Source organism: Protopterus annectens, chromosome 12.part0 (genome assembly GCF_019279795.1).
Source record: "Protopterus annectens isolate FY-2018-M chromosome 12.part0, PAN1.0, whole genome shotgun sequence".
Lineage (NCBI taxonomy): Eukaryota > Metazoa > Chordata > Ceratodontiformes > Protopteridae > Protopterus > Protopterus annectens.
In genome coordinates, this window is record NC_056746.1 from 401,924,507 (window position 1) to 401,949,512 (window position 25,006).

A 25,006-nucleotide genomic window follows, 5' to 3' on the forward strand; every position below is an offset into this window, starting at 1 on the left:
ACCACTGCACACCTACTTGAATGATCCTAGATTCCACTTTAGAGCAGTAACCAAAAAAGAGGTTCTCAATGAGCTTAATTAAATTCCCTCTAATACGTCAACATAATTTTACACATTACATTATATTCTGCTTGAAATGGGAAGAAACCATGTACATGGACCACTAACTCACATTATTAAACTATAACTCTGCAACAATCTTGTTCCCATATTATTCAAGAGAACTACCATAATCCAAATACCAAAGGTTACTGCCCCAGGGCAGCAGATGACTTTAAGCCAGTAGCCTACCTAGTCTCCTTAGCTATTTCTTTTTGAAAAAATAATATACAAACTAATCTTAGACTGTCTCACAATATGAAATTCTCAAAGATAAGCAGCACACATTTAAATCAAAGTATAGCACTTTGACTGCCATAATCCTGCTAATCAACACCATCTTCAAAAACATGGAAGATAGTAAACTTACTGGTGCTGCTCAAAGGAGGTTGTGAAGGTCTTTACCATACTATACTGCTTCAAAAGCTTAGGAAATGCAACTTCTCAGATGCAGTATGCAACTGGTTCCAAAACTGTCTACTGGACAGCACATTTCTTATAGGTGCAGACATTTCTAACACTAACCCAATGCTTACTACATGGATATATCCCAGGGGCCAATGCTGGGACCACTCCTGTTCTCATTATTTATTAATGATGTCTGTTGCGACAGAACATGCCTATGACATTGTCAACACTAGAGCATTAGCATCACAAAATAAAATCACCAACTTTTTACAAAAAAAAAGAATCACACTGCTCTGGAATTAGTTGTGCTGCAATAAACTAACTTTAAATGCAAGGCAATCCACTTGTATATTATTTGCGATCACCAGAACACCTATCCCCAAACACAACCACTTCATATAGTTGATCCCTCTCAACTTTGCAATTTCTGGCAAAGCAGAAGTACCCAGGCCTTCTCCTCTTCCAGACTTTCTTTTCTACCTCATGTTGAAACCAACGTTCAAAAGGTTCAAACATGACTAAAAGATGCATATTGAATTTCCCACTTGCTAACAAAAGAATCATAGCAATAAATAGCCATTTATGTGCGACTCTCAAGGTTAGAATTCTCACTCCTAATTATAAAATTATGCTCCCATTAAAATATACAACTACTACAAAGGACAAAGTAAAATATTAAGATTTATTCATCTAGCTGCCCCCAGGAACACCAATGCACCATATTGAGAAATGTAACTGTCTCCCAGGAGAAGGTAGAGCCTCCTTTGTACTGAACACACTGACCTTCAAACTGATGAATGGGCACTACTATCCTCTAAAATAGTTCCTTCATAACAGAGACGATCTTCTTAATAGGCCATCATACACCATAGCCACTGCTGACAAATATTTTCCCAACCTAGCAGAAAGATGCTGGAATAGATCACCCCAGGGCATTTCATATTCTACACCGCTAAAAGAGTGTATGAAGTCATTGAAAAAAATCTTGTCAAAAATGTTCTTTGTGCCACTGTCAATGCTATGACAGTCTGTACAAACTTACTACAGCTGGTCTGCAATGCATTGGTAATATTTCCGTCCTTAATATCTTAATTAATATTTTGAACACACATATAACCATTAAATGTCCACTTTCCTTTTGTCTGAGTTTTTTAGCTTTTACTCCCCTTTACCCTCCTAAGTCTGTTCTGTCTACATTGTTAACAAAGTAACAATAAAGACAATGCTCCTACTCCCAATGTCCTTATTTTACATTCTTTTAATTCCTTTCACTAACCTTCTCTTCCATAAATTCTGTACATCTCAGCTTCTAATCTGTTACAATATTGTCCTCCATAGTAAATATTTACTATATTAGCACATGGCAATTACTACATCTTATATGTATTTGTATAGCTGCTTTGTTGAGTGTAACTATTTTTGCTGTTGATGTCTCAACTGATATAAAGTACTATCCAACAATAGCCTTATAGCTAAATTTGTATATCCACTGCATTGAATCTTTATTAATTTGTTCATTACTGATGTATTATAAGTCTTATTTAGCCTACAGCTACAATTTGTATACCTACTATAATTATTTGAACTGTTTATGTTTTTATGTGTTGCTTGCCAGCATTTGTAAATACTGTCTTACTTTGCCTTACAGCCTAGTTCATGCGTAAAAGGGGTCTTTGGATCAGTGCATTTACCTTGTTAACAAATGTATAAATAAATAAAACTCTTGAGTCACTACATGAGGAACTTCCTAGTGCACTGACATCAGTAATACAAATCACAGAAACTCCTAAGTTTTCTAGATCTGGAGGAGTAATCAGAAAGACAGCAAGATGTTCAGTTATTTCATAAACTTAAATGAAGGATTTGAAATACTAAAGATGAAGTATTATGGCTGAAATATGACTTGAAAGTTCTAAACATTCTTCATGCTGTGTTCCATTGATATTACTATCTATTGAAAATATAACTATTACTCCAAAAGCCATGCAACTAAATGTTTAAAGTGGATATATATATATATATATATATATATATATATATATATATATATATATATATGCTTTTGTATAGTTATAATGCAATACAATGGATTCATAATATTAATAAATTAACATAATATAAACTAATATATACCACAGCTACCAACCTGAAAGGACAGGGAAAATCTTTTGCTTCTAAAAAAGGGGTATGTAATTTATGTATGAATGTATTTAAATTATTGGCCATTTTTCCTCATTCAGAGCCATGTGGGTGCATCATATTGTCAGGTATCCTGCAGACTACTGTATAGTCTGAAAACACAGTTGACGGAGCTAGCAGGAACTGAACTCCTATCTCATCTCAGTATTTGTATTTTCATATACTAAATATTGCATGCAGCACTAGCTTATCTGACAGGCTGAGTTTTAAAATTATTTCATTAGTAAATCAAATCAACAAATATGATGGCAAACTCTTTTCTGTTTAAAAACAACACTGAGCAACTCTAAAATTATACCCCTCACAACAGCAAATGTCAACTGACTGATGCTCTTAGTCACTTTATCACAATAACAATACACATCACTGCCTGGGTTATGGTGGGGATTACACTGATGTGACTGTTTTTTGCCTTGGTTTTGCCCTTGGAACAAGTCATGTATAAATCTGAGCATAACACACACCCACATCATGAATTATTGCTGAAATATATAACATGTTAAGTAGATTAAGCATTTCAACCACTGTCTATTTTTGGCCTATATTATTAGCCACCAAATGACATATCATTTGGTGTACGCCAAGAAGTATGCAGCATTTGTAATTACTATGCTTTAGGAATAGGAATAATGCATCTGATGTCTGGCAAGCAAGGAACTCGAAAAAGCAACCACCTTCTGGATTTAAGTATCTTTGCTTTTTTTTCACTGGAAATAGCTTCTGTAGCTTACTTTGAACTAGCCTGAACTGTTTTTTAACTGATTGCTGCATTTATTTTAAAATCTGCACTTAAAGTTACATTTAATCGAATTTGATCGAAAGTTTGCTTGTTTGTTTATTAAGTTTAACTGTGGAGGCTGCCCACTAAAGTGTGCTAGCCTGTGTAACTAATTTATCACTGTCTCTGCATTTTCTGTGTGTTTCTACCAAAAAAAAACAAAAAAATAATCCTTGTTTTCCTGCCTTCCTCGACTAGCTTAGACCAGTTTACAGGCATTGCTGTATTCTGGGCTGTGGTGTAGTTCCTGTGTTGTCCATTACCTTACTTGGATAGAAGGAAGTTTCTTTGCTCACCAGTGGGAGTGGGGAGCCTTGAGCAGCCTACCTGTCCTTGGGGGAAGTGACCTCAGCACAAGAAGCTGTAGTAATAGGTTGTTTGGGACCATTCCTAGCTCTTTTGTAGTTCACTGTTTAAAATCCGCCTCTGGGCATTTTTTTCTGGCTATACTGCTCAGACAAGCTCCACGTGGGTTTACAGAGTGATCCTAGCAGCAAGGAACTCGAAAAAGCAACTACCTTCTGGATTTAAGTATCTTTGCTTTTTTTTCACTGGAAATAGCTTCTGTAGCTTACTTTGAACTAGCCGGAACTGTTTTTAAACTGATTGCTGCATTTATTTTAAAATCTGCACTTAAAGTTACATTTAGTCGAATTTGATCGAAAGTTTGCTTGTTTGTTTATTTAATTTAACTGTGGAGGCTGCCCACTAAAGTGTGCTAGCCTGTGTAACTAATTTATCACTGTCTCTGCATTTTCTGTGTGTTTCTACCAAAAAAACAAAAAATAATCCTTGTTTTCCCGCCTTCCTCGACTAGCTTAGACCAGTTTACAGGCATTGCTGTATTCTGGGCTGTGGTGTAGTTCCTGTGTTGTCCATTACCTTACTTGGATAGAAGGAAGTTTCTTTGCTCACCAGTGGGAGTGGGGAGCCTTGAGCAGCCTACCTGTCCTTGGGGGAAGTGACCTCAGCACAAGAAGCTGTAGTAATTGGTTGTTTGGGACCATTCCTAGCTCTTTTGTAGTTCACTGTTTAAAATCCGCCTCTGGGCATTTTTTTTCTGGCTATACTGCTCAGACAAGCTCCACGTGGGTTTACAGAGTGGTCCTAGCAGCAAGGAACTTGAAAAAGCGACTACCTTCTGGATTTAAGTATCTTTGCTTTTTTTTCACTGGAAATAGCTTATGTAGCTTACTTTGAACTAGCCTGAACTGTTTTTAACTGATTGCTGCATTTATTTTAAAATCTGCACTTAAATTTACATTTAGTCGAATTTGATCGAAAGTTTGCTTGTTTGTTTAATTTAACTGTGGAGGCTGCCCACTAAAGTGTGCTAGCCTGTGTAACTAATTTATCACTGTCTCTGCATTTTCTGTGTGTTTCTACCAAAAAAACAAACAAAAAAAAAACAATAATCCTTGTTTTCCCGCCTTTCTCGACTAGCTTAGACCAGTTTACAGGCATTGCTGTATTCTGGGCTGTGGTGTAGTTCCTGTGTTGTCCATTACCTTACTTGGATAGAAGGAAGTTTCTTTGCTCACCAGTGGGAGTGGGGAGCCTTGAGCAGCCTACCTGTCCTTGGGGGAAGTGACCTCAGCACAAGAAGCTGTAGTAATTGGTTGTTTGGGACCATTCCTAGCTCTTTTGTAGTTCACTGTTTAAAATCCACCTCTGGGCGTTTTTTTTCTGGCTATACTGCTCAGACAAGTTCCACGTGGGTTTACAGAGTGGTCCTAGCAGCAAGGAACTCAAAAAAGCGACTACCTTCTGGATTTAAGTATCTTTGCTTTTCTTTCACTGGAAATAGCTTCTGTAGCTTACTTTGAGCTAGCCTGAACCGTTTTTTAACTGATTGCTGCATTTATTTTAAAATCTGCACTTAGTTACATTTAGTCGAATTTGATCGAAAGTTTGCTTGTTTGTTTGTTTAATTCAACTGTGGAGGCTGCCCACTAAAGTGTGCTAGTCTGTGTAACTAATTTATCACTGTCTCTGCATTTTCTGTGTGTTTCTACCAAAAAAACAAAAAAAAAAATAATCCTTGTTTTCCCACCTTCCTCGACTAGCTTAGACCAGTTTACAGGCATTGCTGTATTCTGGGCTGTGGTGTAGTTCCTGTGCTGTCCATTACCTTACTTGGATAGAAGGAAGTTTCTTTGCTCACCAGTGGGAGTGGGGAGCCTTGAGCAGCCTACCTGTCCTTGGGGGAAGTGACCTCAGCACAAGAAGCTGTAGTAATTGGTTGTTTGGGACCATTCCTAGCTCTTTTGTAGTTCACTGTTTAAAATCCACGTTTGCACGGCTTTGCGCGGTTGTGCGCATAGCGCAGCGCCGGTTAAACTTGGTTAAACTTTTTCTGGCTCCGCCAAGTCTGCTCTTCAAATTTTCCCTTAAGGAAACTCTACTCTTAGTACAACCAGAATACTCACTGTATTATAAGCCTAGCACTTGTTCTCAATACTTCTCTACTAAGTAAGCACTCTCGTACTAAGTAAAGCACTACATCTACTTACCACCCCTGTGAATACCCACTTCCCTTAAAGGTATACCACTCCCTTATACTGTTCTAGCATGTCGAGTGGTAGATTACTGGCGTCGTCTCCAGTTCAGCTGATCAATCTGGGCATCTTGAGACAATGCTACAATTGTTTCATGTACACAGACAACCCTCTCCTCCTCCCAACAAACACAATTACATGTGAGAGATGCAACTATATAGCCAAACTGGAGGCTGAACTCTCTCAACTCAGGGCTGGCATGACCAGACAGGAGGAGATGGCAATCACACACACAACAATCCCAGTCCCACATAGACCTACCACAACTGCAAACCAAACACATAAAAACACAAAGGCATACTCGGAGGCTCTAATAAAAAACTTACCAAAACAACAGAGGCTCCCAAAGCAGACATCCAAATATCCACCACCTCAAAACAAAACACATGCAACACATACTTCAATAAATCAGTGTGTCAACCAATCGCAGCCCTTAAGGCCAAACACCTTGCCTGATACACTAGTAATAGGTGACTCCATAGTCAGACACACTGATGTCCCACTGACCAGGCTGAACAAGGAGAAGGTGACTGTGAGCTGTCTATCGGGAGCTAGGATCCGCCACATAACACACGCACTCAGGTCACTCCAAAGCAAGTACAAATATGACTCCGTCATTGTCCATGCTGGTGTGAATGACCTGAGACGTACCTCCCTGGACTACATGAAAAGAGACATAGAGGAGCTCTCCGATTATGTAGCCCAGGCTGGTATGACCCTGACCCTGAGCAGCATCTTGACCTCACCAAGAATGATACCACAATACAAAGACAAGATGATCAGCTTTAACAATTGGCTCAAGTACTGGTGTCATTCTAAGGGGATCCAATGTCTGTCTGCCTGGGATGATATGTTGGACAAGCCACGCTGCTTCAAGGGATGGCTTACACCTGTCACCACTGGGCTTCCGGATATTGGCTAAGGCTCTTGCCACCCCATAGTGCCTTTTTAGGCAAGGCTCAAAAGACAAACCCACCTCCTTAGAAAACAAAATTGGAAAAAAACTAAGGGTAATGCTGCTCAATGCCAGAAGTCTACACCTCAAGATGCAGGCACTTGATGCACTCCTCAGCATGGAGAACATTGACGTCTGTGCAGTAACTGAAACCTGGTTCAAGGCTCCTGAGAGCACCCCAGCACTACCAGGCTATACCTCAGATTATGCTTTTCGCCCCAAAACCCGGGCCGAACCACAAAGGGAGGGGGAGTGTCCATATTCATAAAGGACACCCACACCTCCAGGTTAGTAGCAACACATGAAGCATCAGAGACCATACAGGTGCAACTAACCATAGGCAAAACTGCTATACAACTGGTAGCATGTTACAGACCACCCTCCCAATCTCAAGAACCCCACTCAGCCTTCCTGAAGACATTGGAGGATATGAATGTATCACAAAATACCATCATACTGGGAGACTTCAACTACCCAAACATAGATTGGGTACATTATTCTAGCCATAATACCCTAGCCCAAAGGTTCCTAGAATTCATAAATTCAAATGCACTGGAACAACTAGTCACCTCTCCCACTAGGGGAGATAATATACTAGACCTGATCATCACAAACATGGGGACAAAATGCTCCACATCAGAAGTATACCCCTCACTAGTGAGATCTGACCACAAACTAATCATCCTGGATATACATATCCCACCTCCACCCCCAGCACAAAAGACCACAGTGAAAAACTTCTCAAAGCAGACTTCACTCTTCTTAAGACTGAGATGGTATCCTTTAAGCCCACTGTGCCAGTGGATACCACATCCCACAATGCCGAATCCTTCACAAATGCTTTCTATAGACATCTCCAAGAATGCATGGATCATGCAATCCCAAACAAATCCAAGTCCCTCTCCACCAAATGTAAGCGTCCTGTCTGGTGGACCTCAGCCATAAACAAATTGTATAACAAAAGATGGAAGCTACTGCACGTCAGAGCGAAATCCCATGAAGGGAAGACATCTCTGATCAACATTAGCAGAAAACTACGTTCTCTCATAAAAACATCCAAGGCAAACTTTGAGAGAAAAATCACTAAGGACACTAAAGATAACCACAAAGCCTTCTTCAGCTATGTTAGAAACCTCATGAAACCCTCAGATATGCTCAGAGTTGGTTCACAACAAAAAAAATACACTGAACCCACAGATATTGCTAACATTCTGGCTGATAGGTTCAGTGCAAATTTCTCGCCTCCTTCACCCCCTAAAGAAGAAATACTTATCCCAGCTGAATGTAATCTCCCTGTCATCTCAGATGTTCAAGTAAGAACCGCCCTAAACAAAGCAAAAACACAGCATCAATGGGACCTGACGGTATCCCGGGTGCATGTTACGTGAACTCAAGGGAGCTAAACCCACACATAAAAATGCTATTTAACGTTAGCCTTACTTGGGATATGTACCTGAACACTGGCGTGCAGCAACAGTGGTCCCACTCCACAAGGGGGTGCCTCTACAGACCCTGGAAACTACCGCCCCATAAGCTTGACTAGCCTGGTCTGCAAAGCTATGGAAAGAATCATTATGGAACTCATAAACAGAGACATAGGGACCTACAGACACTTGACCCCACCCAGTTCAGCTTTGTAAAGGGCAGATCCTGCCTTTTAAACCTGGTTGACTTTTTCAAACAGTCACTAGAGCCATTGATGAGGGCAAAGCAGTCCATACAGCATACCTGGACTTGGCTAAGGCCTTCACACAATACCCCACTCAGGCATCATAGATAAGCTAAACAGCTTAAAAGTAAACCCTTATGTCACTAGATGGGTTGCAAACTGGCTAAAGGACAGAACCCATAAAGTTAAAATCGCTGGAGCAATGTCAGACTCAAAGCCAGTCACAAGTGGTGTCCCACAGGGATCTGTCCTGGGACCCCTCTTGTTCGGCATTTATTTCTCAGATGTTAAAGCAAACATGGGAGGGCTGTGGCTGACAAAATTCGCAGATGACTGCAAACTAGGTGCCATAGTCGATATACCAGCAGATACACACATCCTACAAAAAGGCCTCACTGAAACGGACAACTGGTGCCATAGTCACGGCCTTAAACTAAATGCCAAAAAATGTATAGTTATCCCTTTTGGAAAAAACAAAGTACCCACAAATTATCACACAGCAAGCAACCCACTGAGTACGGAAAAAGTAATCAGAGACCTAGGGACCCAAGTAGACAGTGACCTCTCATTTGACACCCACGATGCCAAAGTGGTTAGAAAAACATTCTACCTTGCACACCTCATCATGAAGGGTTTCACATCCAGATCCAAGGATGTCATTGTACCCCTATATTCCTCCCTCATCAGACCCATGATTGAGTACAATGCCCCATTTGGTATGTACCTCACCTGGCACTTGTAACAGCTGGAGAGACCACAAAAGTACCTCACCAAAAGGATCAAGGGTCTCCAACATATGTCTTATTCTGCCAGACTAAAGAAACTTCAGCTCTATTCAGTAGCATACCGCCTGCTCAGAGGTGATCTCTGCCTGACATACAAGGCCATGTCCAATCAGGATCTGATGGACATGCTCCACCTCAAAAAATCCAAATCCATCAGGACCACGAGAGCTAAAGACTTAAACCTCGGCACAAGTATGAATTGGACATGCTGGAGGGATAGATTCATAACCCAGAGGCTTCCCATGCTTTGGAACAGGATCCCAGTTCGTATTAGGCAGAGCCCCTCACTGAATCTCTTCAAGAGAAATCTTGATGAGTGGATGGGAGATCGTAAGTTTACCCCAGGGTCACATCTGTGTCACTGCTAGACAGAGGCACAGTAAACTAATTATATTATATAAGGGGACCTTCACTGTGTCACTACTAGACAGAGGCACAGTATTCTAGATTTTATCTGTACATTTTTGTACCATTTCATGGGGTGGCAAAAGCCACATCACTATGGCTAGGCTTACAAATGCCCCAGGGCAGATAGCCTAGTACTATACTATGAAACTATGTATATATGTGTGTGTGTGTGTGTGTGTGTGTGTGTGTGTGTGTGTGTGTGTGTGTGTGTGTGTGTGTGTGTGTGTGTGTGTGTGTGTGTGTGTATATTTTTTTTCTTTTCTTTTCTTATTATGAGGTGCTGAGCTATACATATTAAAGAAAATATTTTCTTACAGATTGATATGTACACATGGATTATTTAATTCTATAGCCTAGTTGCATTGAAACAACACTGCTATACTGATACATATATGATATATAATGACTGACATAGCATCTTGAAAAATAGTAATCTTACCTCAAATTCAAAGCCAATGTGATCAATTGGTATTTTGTACTTTCTGGCAAAATTCTGTGACACACCAGTCAAAAATGACTGTGTAAAGTAGAATCCCGATATCCAAAACACATTGGGTGGTCCATTGTCTATCCAGTCCTACAAGAAGGAAAGCATATAAATAGACTTAATACTTTTTTTGAGCAATTTTTTTTTTACTTCAGAATGCAATGGTTTAAACAATAATCATAACAGACATTAATATATAATCATTGTCTACATGTACAATGTGGTTTACTTGAATACATGCAATGCATCACTAGGCATATCAATATTGCATGATACCATAAGTGCAGCTGTGAATCTATATGACTTATGTTTCAGAAGAAGGAAACACACACTAGTCATCATGATTTCAAAAGAAAAGCAAACATTCAGAACATTCCATTCACTCAGGAAATCTGTTTCTGAGCAAGTACCATCAAATATAACACCTTGGAAGGACTACTACCTTTGGACTGTTGAAACAATATCTCTTGGTCCCTTGATGTGTGTACCTGCAGAAGGGAGGCAACACCTAGACACCATTCTATAAATGAGACAGTCTAAAAAGGACAAAGGGTTATTTACAGGAAATGAATGGTAGAACTTCCATTCCCTCATGACCTTTGTATAAGAGCATGTAAGTACTGACATCCCTGGGAGGACACCATACCACATAATTCATTAGCACTTGCTACAGCTGCTCAACTTTGGGACTTCAAAACAATAAACCTTGTAGCTGCTGGGAGGCTTTTACTCTCAAGGCATTTCTTCAGTGCAGCAGTTTGAGCATATTTAAAGACAATCCTGGAGTCTGTGGAGATTTTCCATGAATTGTCAAGCTGCCAAATTCCATAACCAGCACTTCACTGACTTTGCTAACAGAGTAAACTTCATTAGGAATAACTGTCTCCTGTCAGGGATTGCCTAGAGCTGCAGTCCATTCAGAAAGTTTGTTCAGTGTGATAGAGGATCAGCTGGATATTGTATGAATTAAAGCTAATCCTGTCAGTCACTGTTCACTGCCTTACCAAAAGGTGTACTATCAAACAGTCACACTGAATGGGTAGAGTAAGTACAGTCTGTAGCAGTGAAACACTAAGAATCCAGATGTACACAGGACTTGTGGTCTTCTCCTCCTTCTCGTAGTCTCCTTTTGTCTTCTGATTGTGTGTAATAGCACTGTCAGCAATCCAGAACTAAAGTGAACTAAACAAGCAAACCTTCAAGTATTTAAAGTCTGTAAGACTCTACACCTACAGAAGCCACCCAATCAAAATCCAGCTAATGCACTCCCCCACCTACACAAAGTAGTCCAGTCACAAACATGCACACTGATCCTTTGCTAGAACTCAAGGTCAGGTAGCTGTTATGTGGCATTCTTGTACTCCTACTAAAGACTAGAACACAGACCCAGTCATAGGAACCCAATGAAGCCCTTGCAGTGCTCTGAAGGCATAAGAACCCAAATGGAAAAGAAAACATTTTTTTTTTCTCTTTTATTCTTCCTTTATAGTTTCATGGTGTCTTCACTTTCTAGGGATCAGCTTCTTATGCGTATGAATCCATATTATCATTTTGGGTCCAGGATGTCCAGTTTGAGGGGAGCATTGACAAGGGCATGCCTGACTTTTCAGGTGTTCTCTGTCAGTTTATACTTGCTCTGAAATCTGTGGCTTTGGTTATTTTAGAACTGGAAGTAGGAATCACCCTGACCTAGAAGGCCTGTACATTTCTTATCTATATGTATATACAGTGGAAATATGTAAGCTTTCTTCCGCACTGTTTATGTTCAGAAAGACTTCCCAAGGCTGCTTGTGAAACATTAGCCTGTGCTTGAATTGCTTTGCAATTCAGTTAAGTACATAGCATGTAAGTTCCTGTTTGGAGAACAAATTGTGTGATATTTTCTCATAAATGGAAGATCAGGGAATAAAAAACAAACTCTTTTTATAATGGAGTTTTAGGTCTTTCTCTGTCATATTTGCATATCTTTGACAGCAAATAGAATTTCTTTCAAGCAGCATTTCTTTAACTTCTGTAAAATGTTTTCATTATGCTACTAAAGTACAAATTAGAAGGAGGTTACAGAAACTACAATACCTGGAATACTCGAAGCCGTGCCAAAAGGTCACTTATATAACTTCCAAGTGGTTTCAGTGATGGATAGGATTTGGATGCCCACATAGCTGGCACTTTTCCTACCAACATACTGTTAAAAACATTCTCCAGTTCTGAAGACATCAGCACTTGACCTTTGATAGCCTTCCGTATATTTATAAGACTACTGCGTATAACTTGGGTGAGTCTATAAAGAATAAAAATAGCAACAATTAAGCATTAGTTGTAACTAGATACACAGATTTCAGCAAAAAATATTGATTACTATATTTGATTTTATTTTCCTTCATGTCAATGTTATGTAGTGTATATTTCTCACACAGAATAAGAGCGAACATATGTATCAACTACATTTGGGTCTTCGGCAATTTTCTTAGCATTTACCACTGAATGCAAAAAGCAGCAGTCACGTGTCTATGAGTGGTTACAAAGTCAAATTTTTCTATATTTGAGGGAAACCCTGCACACCTTTTGTGAAGGGGGGGGGGGTCCACCCCTTAGTAATTACTATTTTCATCTTCACATTAGTCATCACCTTCAGAGAAGGAAAATATGTGAATCTTGCACAAAAAACAAGTACGTGTATTTCTCCTTTCTTTGACAATTTTGTAACAGCAAAACAGAATTTCTACCATAATGAAGATGAAAAAAAATCTGCTTTAGTTATGTTCCAAAAAGAAGTATACACCACTACTGCATTCTTCAATGATACACAGATATGCAATATTTATATGATTATTGTGCCTGCTTATTTGAACTGTTTCTTTCTGAAATTGGTGTGCCTTGTTTGCTGTAGCTTAGACTAGATTCAGGCATGCTGAATCTAGCTTTGTTTATATAACGTGAGTACTACTCCAGGCCATCTTTTTCGGAGAAGGTTCACCTGCACCCTAGTGGCAGAAGCGTGCAGTTAGAACTTGTCTGATTGAAGACTGCTGGACCAGGGCTCAGTTTTGAGCTTTTTTACTGGTTAATTGGGTAATTTGTTTAAATCAGTTTGCTCATTTTCTATTGTTATATAAAAAAATTGCACTTTATTCATCTGCTTTTACTGTATTTGTGTTTCTTCCTACTTTATTGCATTTATTCTGCTGCATTTATTACTGCTTGTTAGTAGCCTGATTAAATTGTAACTGTTATTCTAAGCCTTTGGTTGAAGCACTTGGGCTTCAGACCAGTTGTTTTACATTAAGAAGGTTTGTGGTCTGCACTGTTGTGGCAGGACAGGTAGCTTGCATCCTTCTAAGTTGGCAGTTGCTGATTGAAGGCTTAGTGTCTGTTATTCTAAGAATGTATTAGTTCTGGATTAAGCACTCAGGATTCGGGCCAGTTATTTTACATTATAAAGGTGTGGTCTGTAGTCTTGTGGGAGAAGAGGGTAGATTCTACTCTTTTGAGCTGGGAGTTTCTGGTTAAAGGCTTATTGTGCCTGCTTATTTGAACTGTGTCTTTCTGAAATTGGTACGCCTTATTTGCTGTAGCATAGACTAAATTCAGACCTGCTGAATCTAGCTTTGTTTGTATAACTTGAGCACTAATCCAGACCATCTTTTTTTGGAGAAACTTCCCCTGCACCCTAGTGGCAGGAGTGTGCAGTTAGAACTTGTCTGATCACAGACTGTTGGAATGGGGCTCAGTTTTTAGCTTTTTATTGGGTAATTTGTTTAAACCAGTTTGCTCATTTGTTACTGTTATATTAAAAAAAATACACTTTATGCATCGCCGCTGGTTAAACTATTCCTGGAACCATAAAGTGTGCTCTTCAAATTTTCCCTTAGAACTAGCCAGTTTTTTAGTTTTAGCACTCAAATCTGTTTTTTTTTTAGCTCAGCACTTGTTCAGAACTCGCTGTAAGCACTAAATAAACTACAAATTACTACAGCACTCAACTTTCCTCACTTGTCTAGAGAAAAACAATTTTTAGCACTTAATAAATAATCAATTATCCAGGCATGTCTAAGGGTCAGCTCCCAGTGCTTTCTCCTGTCTACCTGATTAATCTGGGCATCTTGGGGCAATGCAGCAATTGCCTCATGTACACACACAACCCTGTCCTCCTACCACCCAACACTACAACCTGTGAGAGATGCACTTATATAGCCAAACTGGAAGGAAAACTCTCTTCACCCAAGACTAGACTAGACAGCCAAGAGGAGAAGGTAAACACTTGCACCACACCACACACATCACATAGTCTCTCAAAACCTACACCACCAAAACACACACATAGCAATACAAAACACACACCTACATTCGTGGAGGCTCTCAATAAAAATCTGCTCAAGCAACAGAGACCTCCAAAGCAGAAATGCATGCAACCTCCACCCCCCAATACACCCCAAATGACACATAGCCCACAAACTCAGTGTGCCACTCAACCACAGCCCATAAGGCATAACAATGTACCCAACACTCTAGTCATAGGTGACTCTATAGTCAGGCACACTGATGTTCCACTCACCAGGCTAAACAAGGAGAAAGGTACTGTCAGCTGCCTGTCGGGTGCCAGGATCCATCACATAATGCACACACTCAGGTCACTCCACAACAAGTACAAATATGACTCTGTCATTGTCCATGTCGGTGTGAATGACCTGAGACATACTTCCCCTGACTACATGAAAAGACACATAGAGGAGCTCCCTGATCTTGTAGCCCAGGCAGGTATGACCCTAGCCCTGAGTAGCACCCTGCCATCACCCAGAATGATACCACAGTACAAGGACAAAAGGATTGACTTCAACAATTGGCTAAGCTTTTGGTGTCATTCTAAGGGGATCCAGTATCTGTCTGCCTGGGATGACATGATCGACAGACCACGATTCTTTGCCAGAGATGGCCTGCACCTGTCACCCTTGGGATTCCGGATACTGGCTAAGGCTCTTGCCACCCCTATAGTGCCTTTTTTAGGCAAGGTTCAAAATGACAAATTCACCAACATAACAGGTACAAACAAGCAAAATCTGAGGGTAATGCTACTCAATGTTAGAAGTCTAAACTTCAAAATGCATTCACTTGAGGCACTCCTTAAAATGGAGAACATCAACATCTGTGCAGTGACAGAGACCTGGTTCAAGGCTCAAGAGAGCACCCCTGCATTACCAGGCTATAATTCATACCACAGCTTTCGGCCACCTAACCTGGATCAAAACACTAAAGGTGGAGGTGTGTCCATATTCATTAAGGATATTTACACCTCCAGGCTAGTTGCTCAGCATAATGCATCCCAGATTATCCAAGTGCAACTAACTCTGGGCAAGACTGCAATCCAAACTGTAACTTGCTACAGATCCCCCACCATGCCCCAGGATTTCCACTCCTCATTTCTTGATACACTGGAAAATATTAGGGTACAACCCAACACCCTAACAATGTGCAATTTCAACTACCCCACCATTAACTGGGAAAACTACTCATGTACCAACTCTTTTGCTCAACGTTTTCTGGAATTCATAAATTCCAACACCTTTGGATCAACTTATCCACACCCCTACCATGGGCAGCAAGATCCTAGACTTGGTCATTACCAACAGGAGCAACCGGTGTTCCACACCAGACGTCAATTCAAGGTTCAAATGACAAATTCACCACCATAACAGGTACAAGCAAGCAAAATCTGAGGGTAATGCTACTCAGTACTAGAAGTCTAAACCTCAAAATGCATTCACTCGAGGCACTCCTTAAAATGGAGAACATCGACATCTGTGCAGTGACAGAGACCTGGTTTAAGGCTCCAGAGAGCACCCCTGCAATACCAGGCTATAATTCATACCACACCTTTCGGCCACCTAACCTGGACCGAAACACTAAAGATGGAGGCGTGTCCATATTCATTAAGGATATCCAAACCTCCAGGCTAGTTGCTCAGCATAATACATCTGAGATTATCCAAGTGCAACTAACTCTGGGCAAGACTGCAATCCAAATTGTAACTTGCTACAGATCCCCTACCATGCCCCAGGATTCCCACTCCTCATTTCTTGATACACTGGAAAATATTAGGGTACAACCCAACACCCTAATAATGGGCAATTTCAACTACCCCACCATTAACTGGGAAAATGACTCATGTACCAACTCTTTTGCTCAACGTTTTCTGGAATTCATAAATTCCAAAACCTTGGATCAACTTATCCACACCCCCACCAGGGGCAGCAATATCCTAGACCTGGTCATTACCAACATGGCCGACCGGTGTTCCACACCAGATCAATTCCTTGTTGGTCAGATCCGACCACAAGCTAATCAGCCTAGACATCCACATTCCGCCCCCACCCCCATTAGGGAAACCACCATAAAAGATTTCTCCAAAGCCAACTTCACGCTTCTTTAAGGCAGAAGTGGCAAACTTCACGACATCCATGCAGACAGACAATAGAGGTACGACTGCTGAATCCTACACAAATGCACTTTATAAGCACTTACACTAGTGTATGGATCGTGCTATCCCTAACAGAAAAAAAGATGCTATCCTCCAAAAAAAGGAAGCAAATCTGTTGGTCCCCTGCCATCAACAAGCTGTACAACAGAAGAAAGAAACTGTTGCAAAAAAAGAGTAAAATCCCATGACTGGAAGAACTCCCTGATCAGCCTCAGTAAGAAGCTGAGATCCCTCATAAAATCCTCCAAAGCTAGTTATGAAAACAAAATCACCATTGATTCTAAAGACAACCACAAAGCATTCTATAGCTATGTCAAGAATCTCAATGGCAATATTCAGATCTCCTCTGAGTTACAGCACAATGGCACTAAATATACAGAACCAATTGATATTGCCAACATCCTGGCAGATAGGTTTCAGTGCTAACTTTACCCCCCCTCATCCCCTAAAGGGCCCATCTCTATACCGGAAGAATGCAAAGTTCCTGTAATCATGGCTGCACAGGTAAGAACCACACTCTCCAAAGCCAAGAACACAGCATCCATGGGACCTGACAACATCCCAGACTGCATTCTACATGAACTACAGAATGAACTGGCACCCCACCTAAGCACCATGTTCAATCAGCCTCACCTCAGGCTTTGTGCCCACTGAGTGGCACACAGTGACGGTTATCCCACTCCACAAAGAGGGAGCCACCACAGACCCCGGGAACTACCGCCCCATTAGCCTATCGAGCCTGGTCTGCAAGGCCATGGAACGTATCATCATGGAACTTATAAACAAAGACATTAATAATCTCCAAACTCTGGACCCCACACAGTTCGGGTTTGTAAAAGGCAGATCATGTCTCCTAAACCTGACTGACTTCTTTGAAGCAGTCACCAAAGCCGTAGACAAGGGTAAGGTGGTTCACACAGCCTAGCTAGATCTCGCCAAGGCTTTTGACACCCTTTCCCACTCTGGAATTATAGACAAACTCACTAAACTAGGTATAAATCCCTATGTCACAAGATGGGTTACCAACTGGCTCACTGATAGAACCCACACTGTGAAAGTAGCAGACTCCAAATCCGACTTCAGACCAGTGACAAGTGGAGTACCACAGGGTTCAGTCCTGGGTCCTCTCCTGTTTGGTGTCTACTTTTCTGAAGTACAGGCTAACACAGAAGGTCTTTGGCTAACAAAGTTTGCAGATGACTGCAAACTAGGAGCCATAACTGAAACTCCTAATGATGTGGACATCCTACAAAGGGCCTGACTGAGACAGATGACTGGTGTCAAAGCCATGGCCTCAAGCTCAATGCCAAAAAGTGCATCGTCATCCCCTTTGGTAAAAACTCTGTACCCATGAGTTACCACATAGGTGGTAGTCTACTTAACACCAAAAGTCTGACAAGAGACCTTGGGACATAGGTGGACAGTAGTCTCTCCTTTGATAATCACATCGCCACAGTAGTCAGGAAATCCTTCTACATGGCACACCTCATCATAAAAGGTTTCTTATCCAGGAAAAAAGAGGTAATTGTTCCCCTCTACTCATCATGCATTAGACCCATTATAGAGTACAACGCTCCTTTTGGTATGTACCTCACAAGACATCTACAACAACTGGAAAGGTCACAGAAATACCTCACACAGAGGATTACCAGCCTCAAACAGATGCCCTATGCAGACCATCTCAAAAAACTCCAGATTTACTCCATTGTATATTGCCTACTCAGAGGCGATCTCTGCCTAACATACAAACCTATGTCTAACCCAGAGCTGTTGAATATGCTCCACTTAAAGAAATTCCAATCCCTCCGAGCTACATGCTCTAGGGACCTAAACCTTGTCACTACAATAAACAAAACATGCTGGAAGGATAGATTCCTATCCCAGAGACTTTCCATGCTCTAGAACAAACTACCTATCTATATCAAACAAAGCTCCTCATTAGCACTCTTCAAGAAAAATCTTAATGATTGGATGGGAAATAGGAAATTCACCCTGGGGATCACCTCTGTGGCTCTGCTCAACAGGAGCACAGGAAAATAATTTTCTTGGGTGACGAAAGGCAGGGTACCTGTTTTGCTAGGCTTGTATAGGTCCTAGGCCCGATAGCCTAGTACCTACCTATGAACCTATGAAATAAAGCAAGGTGCTCATGTATCAGCTACATCTGTGCGAGTCAGTACAGCTGTACGAACTATGATGCATATCAAACATTTTGCACACATTTGGTAAAACATAAATTCTAGTGGTCGACAATTCCCTTAGTCTGACACCGTTATCTAGCAATAGTTTGCTAATAATAAGTTCTGAAGTTGAAGAATATACATTTGCTGCGCAAGTACAAAAGTTGACAAACTTTATGGCACATTTTCACACATGGCCCATGTAGTGCCAAGGTGTTTATAGAAATAATTAGTAAACTACTACTGTGTATTTCCTCAAATGCTCTCTGCAACATAATGATGTATTACCATAAATGTATGTTTTATATAGATATCTTACTTTAATTTACATAATAGCATGTCCACTGCTATCTAAGGCAAATTGTTTTGCTAAATTTGTAACTCAATTTAGATTGCATATAGCTCATGTTATTAGTTAATGGTGCAACTACTTTTATAGTATTATACAATCTATATCTGTGAAAATTAATGAAGTATTTCAGCTACAATATAACTGAAGCAGTATTAAAATTTGTTAAACATGGACAAACCTAGTAACTGTGATGTTGTTTGGCCTTATCAACTAGAGCACTTTGTTCACGTTCTAATATACAGCCATTAAAAATAGTAACTGTACAAGCATGGTGCAGTTGTACTTTCAAACTAAATAATACTACTTCTGATAATGTTGCTTATATAAGTATGGTAAAGTGGCAGCATTCAGAGATAGCATATCGCCTACTCCGAAGTGATCTCTGCCTAACATATAAAGCTATGTCAAACCTAGAGCTGTTGAACATGCTAAACCTAAAAAAAATCCCAATACCTCTGAGCTACACACTCTAGGGACCTAAACCTTGTCACCACAATAAACAGGACAAGCTGGAGGGATAGATTCCTGTCCCAGAGACTTCCTATACTCTGGAACAAGTTACCCATCTATGTCAAGCAAAGTTCTTCATTAGCACTCTTCAAGAAAAATCTTGATGAGTGGATGGGAAATAGGAAATACACCCCAGGGATCACTTCTGTGTCTCTGCTGGACAGTGGCACAGGAAAATAACTTTCTTGGGTGGCGTAAGCTATGGAACCTTGCTGGCTAGGCTTACGTAGGCCCTTGGGCCGATAGCCTAGTACCTACCTATGAACCTATGAACATTTATCAGTACAAATAAATAAATAAATAAATAAAGATAAATGAAGGAATTATTCACTGCTGTAGCCATGCAAACTTACCACACCACCAAGGTAGATGCTTCTCTTTCCATTTTTTAAAGACATTTTTATTGGTTTAACATACTTACAATATGTACACAGAAAAGAAATTCAGCATCACATACTGTTATACTATGTCAGGAATCACTGTATCATCAAATACTCTTATATAATTAACACTTGGCATTTCACTAGGAACATTTCAAGGCTGTCCCAATCACTATGAGTCTTAGTATGATTTATAGATCCTGTTCTGATCACTTCTTTTTCAATTTTACATAAAGACATGCTTCTGGAGCATTTCTCCCCGGGCCTCCGCTGAAAACAGGATCTGTGGAACCTAGTCGGACATTCCCGGTCAACAAATGTTAAATAAAATAAATAAATAAATAACATAGTATTGCTGTTAAATTTTTGTAATAGCTTTTCTAGCTAGTGCCAGGAGACTCTAGAACGGGTCTATATTAAAATAGCGAAACCTCACTTACGTGAATACGGATATGTCGACACATATAGACTGAACCGCGAAAACAACGAATGTCCTGAAGTGTGAAACTCGAAATGTCGAATTGTCATAGTTGGCCCTTATCCGGTATAGCTCCCTAACGTAAGTGTGCAATAGTTATGGACCTTAGGGTTAGGGTGCGGGTTAAGGTAAGTGCATACATAGTAATATATGCAACCTTTACTTTAGTGTTAGAAGTAGGGTTATGTAGTGTATGTATAGTAATATAGTTGTGTAGCTGAATGTATACATAAATTATACTTTTCCTGTAGTTGGGTGTTGTTTGTTTATAGTGAGATACATTTGTGTGTAGTGAATGTTTGATTAGGATATGAGATATATGGGTGAAGTGTAGATATGGGGAAGTGTGGATTATTTATTTTGTTTGGGTAGGTAGTATGTAGCGGGCGGTGGGGTTGGCCAACTATGACGATTCGACATTTCGAATTTCGTGCTTCAGGACGTTCGGTGTTTTCCCGGTTCACTATATATGTGTAGACGTTTCCATTTTCCCATAAGTGAGGTTTCGCGATTTTAATATAGACCCTCTAAAACAGTTTTGTTGTTTGGCTTTTACAGATAAAGGAAATGGAACAGTCATTACTATTACTGATCTAATTAAAGTATAATTGTCAGACTATAATTCCTTAAAAAGAACACACATCTTTTCCAATATATATTTAAATTTTCAGAATCCATAAACTTATGTCCAATCAGCTTTTAAATCTTTACTACACCTCCAACTGACTGAAGAAGTCATTTTACTAAACTTACACATTTTATAGGGAGTAACATACATTCTTAAGTATATATTTCCACATAAAGACTTTCCAGTACAAACTTGAGGAAGTTTGACTAACTGATTTAAGTAACAAAGTTTTATTCTTACCATCTATTAAGCCACTCATCCACTGTTATTTAAAAAGTTCCTGAATTTTGTGTCAGAATTATTATTACTTACAATTAACTTATTTAACTTCAACAAGTTTCTTTTGTAAGTCAATTTACCCCAGGTTATAGCATTCATATATTCATATAATGGGAGAATAGTGTTCTATTCCTCTTCACTCATATTATCTACAGATTTAATTTCTTACTGATGGATAATATTAAATGGTTAACAGAATCATCCAACTTATCTGTCATTAAATGATCTGGCAACTTAGCTTTTCCTTTTTCAAAACAGTAAGACCATAGGTTCATAGGTTGGTACTAGGCTATTGGCCTTAGGGCCTATACAAGCCTAGCCATAACAATTCCCTGGCTATTTCTTCACACACTATTTACTTCCCTGGACCCATGTCTAGCAGGGTGACTGACGTGATGCCCGGAGTGAATTTCCTTTCTCCCATCCAATCATCAAGGTTCCTTTTGAAGATGGCCAAAGAGGCGCTCTGCTTGCCATGTATGGGCAGTCTATTCCAGAGTATGGGGAGTCTCTGGGTCAGGAACCTATCCCTCCAACATGTTTTGTTTATTGTGATGACAAGATTTAGATCCCTGGAGCGTGTGGCTCTGAGGCATTGGGATTTCTTTAAGTGTAGCATGTCCAACAGCTCTGGGTTTGACATGACATTGTATGTAAAGCAGAGATCGCCTTGGAGTAGACGATATGTGACAGAGTATAGCTGGAGTTTTTAAGGTGGTCAGCATAGGGCATCTGCTTTAGGCCTGTGATTCTTTTAGTGAGGCATTTCTGTGGCCTTTCCAGTTGTTGCAGATGTCTTGAGAGGTACATACCAAATAGGCCGTTGTATTCTATAATGGGTCTAATGAGGGATGAGTACAGTGGGACAATGACCTCCTTTTTTCTGGATGAAAAGCCCTTAGTGATGAGGTGTGCCACATAGAAGGATTTCCGGACTGTTGTGGAGATGTGGTTATTGAAGGTGAGACCACTGTCCACCTGTGTCCCTAAGTCTCTTATCACACTTTCGGTGTTTAGTGTACTGCCACCTATGTGATAATTCACGGGTACATGTTTTTTCCCAAAGGGGATAAATAGAAGTTATGTCCTTACCATAACGTTCCATGTGGAGTGTTCATCTCGCCTTTGTTCTTACACATGGGTTCGGAGCCGATCCTCGGCTCCTCTTGCAAGCTCTGCATCGAGAAGAAGCTCGAGACAATCTAATACCCACAATCCCCCTCTGCCTTTACCTCAGATCTAGTTTGCAAGCAAACCAATCTCCAGCGAGAGCACATTCATGCTTACATCACATATGTCCAGAAATAAGAATTTATACATAACTATATATATATAGTAAGACAAATAGACATATATATATATATATATATATATATATATATATATATATATGTCAACTATGTACACAATATTTGTAGAAGCAGCAGTAGGATGATCCTGGCCAGGCATCAAAGAACGTTCTTCTTAGGAGGGTGGGAATGTAAGAACAAAGATGAACACTCCACATGGAACGTTATGGTAAGGACATAACTTCTATATGTGATAGTGTTCAATCTTGTTCTTACACATGGGTAGCCCTAGCTCCTTGTTCCTGAGGAACTCACGGAAGGACGTTCTTGAGCACAGTGGAACCAAAGGTTGCCCTGTCCCTAGAAGCCTTGTCTACCTTATAATGAGAAATGAATGTATGTGGCTTAGACCAAGTAGCAGCCGCACAAATAGCGTCAGTAGTAGGCGGGCTGCATGAGCCAAAGATGTAGACACTGACCTTGTGGAATGTCCTTTGGGTTTGTGCAAAAGAGTTTGATTTGAAGAATCAGACATAGATTATACAATCCGTTAACCACTTAGAAAGAGTTCTTTTGGTAACTGCTAGTCCTTTCCTGCTATCAGCAAAAGCCACAAAGAGTTGATCAGTTTTCTGTGATCTTTTGTTCTATCCAAGTAAAATCTTAGTTGTCTGTGAACATCTAATTTATGCAACATGTACTCCATTTTGTTGGAGTGATTTTTGAAGAAAGTGGGTAATTCAATGGACTGATTAATATTGTTAATAGAACACACTTTAGGGAGAAAAGATGAATTGGTTCGAAGAGAAACTCTGTCAGAGTGAAAGATCAAATAAGGGTGCTTGATGGAGAGAGCCTGAAGTTCAGACACTCGCCTAGCGGAAGTAATGGCTACCAAAAATAGAGTCTTCCAGGACAAAAATTTTAATGGGCAAGAAGAGGCAGGTTCAAAGGGGCAACATTAATTTAGATAACAACAAGTTTAGACTCCAAGGTGATGTAGGAGATCTGACTGGTGGTCTAATATGGAAAACCCCTTTAAGAAAGGCTTTACAAAGTCTGTGAGCCATAACAGGAGCTCCACATTCTTACACATGGAAATTTGAAATGGCTGCCAATTGAACTCTTAGTGTAGCAGGAGAAGCACCCTGATGGAATAAGTCCGTTAAAAACTCTAATATTTTATTCAAGGGAGCTGTAAAAGGATCCACTTGGTGTGTATTTGCCCAGAATACAAATCGCTTCCATTTACTAGAATATGTTTTAGTAGTGGAAGCTTTATGAGAAGCCACCAATATATCCTGAACTGCTGGCGACAAAAGATCAGACCTGGCTAAATTGGGAATTGGAGCAGCCAAGCTGCTAGATGGAGGGACAGGAGCGGGATGGGGAGCCCCTGACAAGTGAGTCAATAGATCTGGCTCTGGGTCCAGAATCCAGGGTCCCCGAATGCAGTGAGTCTTCAGGAAGGGAAACCAAATTTGACGAGGCCAGAATGGGGCAATGAGGATTATTGTCCTGTGTAGGTTTCTGGCTTTCTGGAGAAACTTTGGTATCAGAGGAAATGGAGGAAATGCGTACAGGAGTCCCGGGGGCCAATCGTGAACCAGTGCGTCCCTGGGGACTTCCCCTGGAGGGGGTAATAGGGCAAAGTAGCTCCTGCATTTGGCGTTCATTGGAGATGCAAACAGGTCGCAGGAAGGCTGGCCCCACGTGCGAAAAATCCATTTCGCTACTGACTGTTTTAGGGACCACTCGTGCGGTAGCAGAATTGCTCTGCTCAGCCTGTTGGCTATGACGTTGGATGACCCCGGGATGTGCGTTGCTATTAGAAAGTGACCCGTGGACTCCGCCCACTGCCAGATTCTCATGGCCTCTCTGCATAGCTGATAGGATTTGGTTCCCCCTTGCTTGTTTATGTACCAGACTACAGACATGTTGTCCGTCTGAACTGCAATAGTTCCCAGAGGAAGAAGGGGAGCAAAGTGTTGCAACGCTAGAAACACTGCCCTCAACTCTAGAACATTGATGTGCAGATTGTACTCCAAATTGGTCCATTCGCCTTGGACTGTCTGTCCCTGAAAGATGC

The 25,006-nt window shown here is 40.5% G+C and overlaps 1 protein-coding gene across 1 annotated transcript in view; it reads right to left on the reverse strand.

Annotated features, from left to right (window-relative positions):
- DNAH3 (dynein axonemal heavy chain 3) overlaps positions 1–25,006 on the reverse strand; it is a 2,217,123-nt gene that overhangs the window by 42,323 nt on the left and 2,149,794 nt on the right. Inside the window, exons 59-60 of the mRNA XM_044089509.1 lie at positions 12,423–12,627; positions 10,299–10,436 (exon numbers count right to left, since the gene is read on the reverse strand). Coding sequence (XP_043945444.1) covers positions 10,299–10,436; positions 12,423–12,627 — 343 coding nt within the window. The remainder of the gene's footprint in view (positions 1–10,298; positions 10,437–12,422; positions 12,628–25,006) is intronic.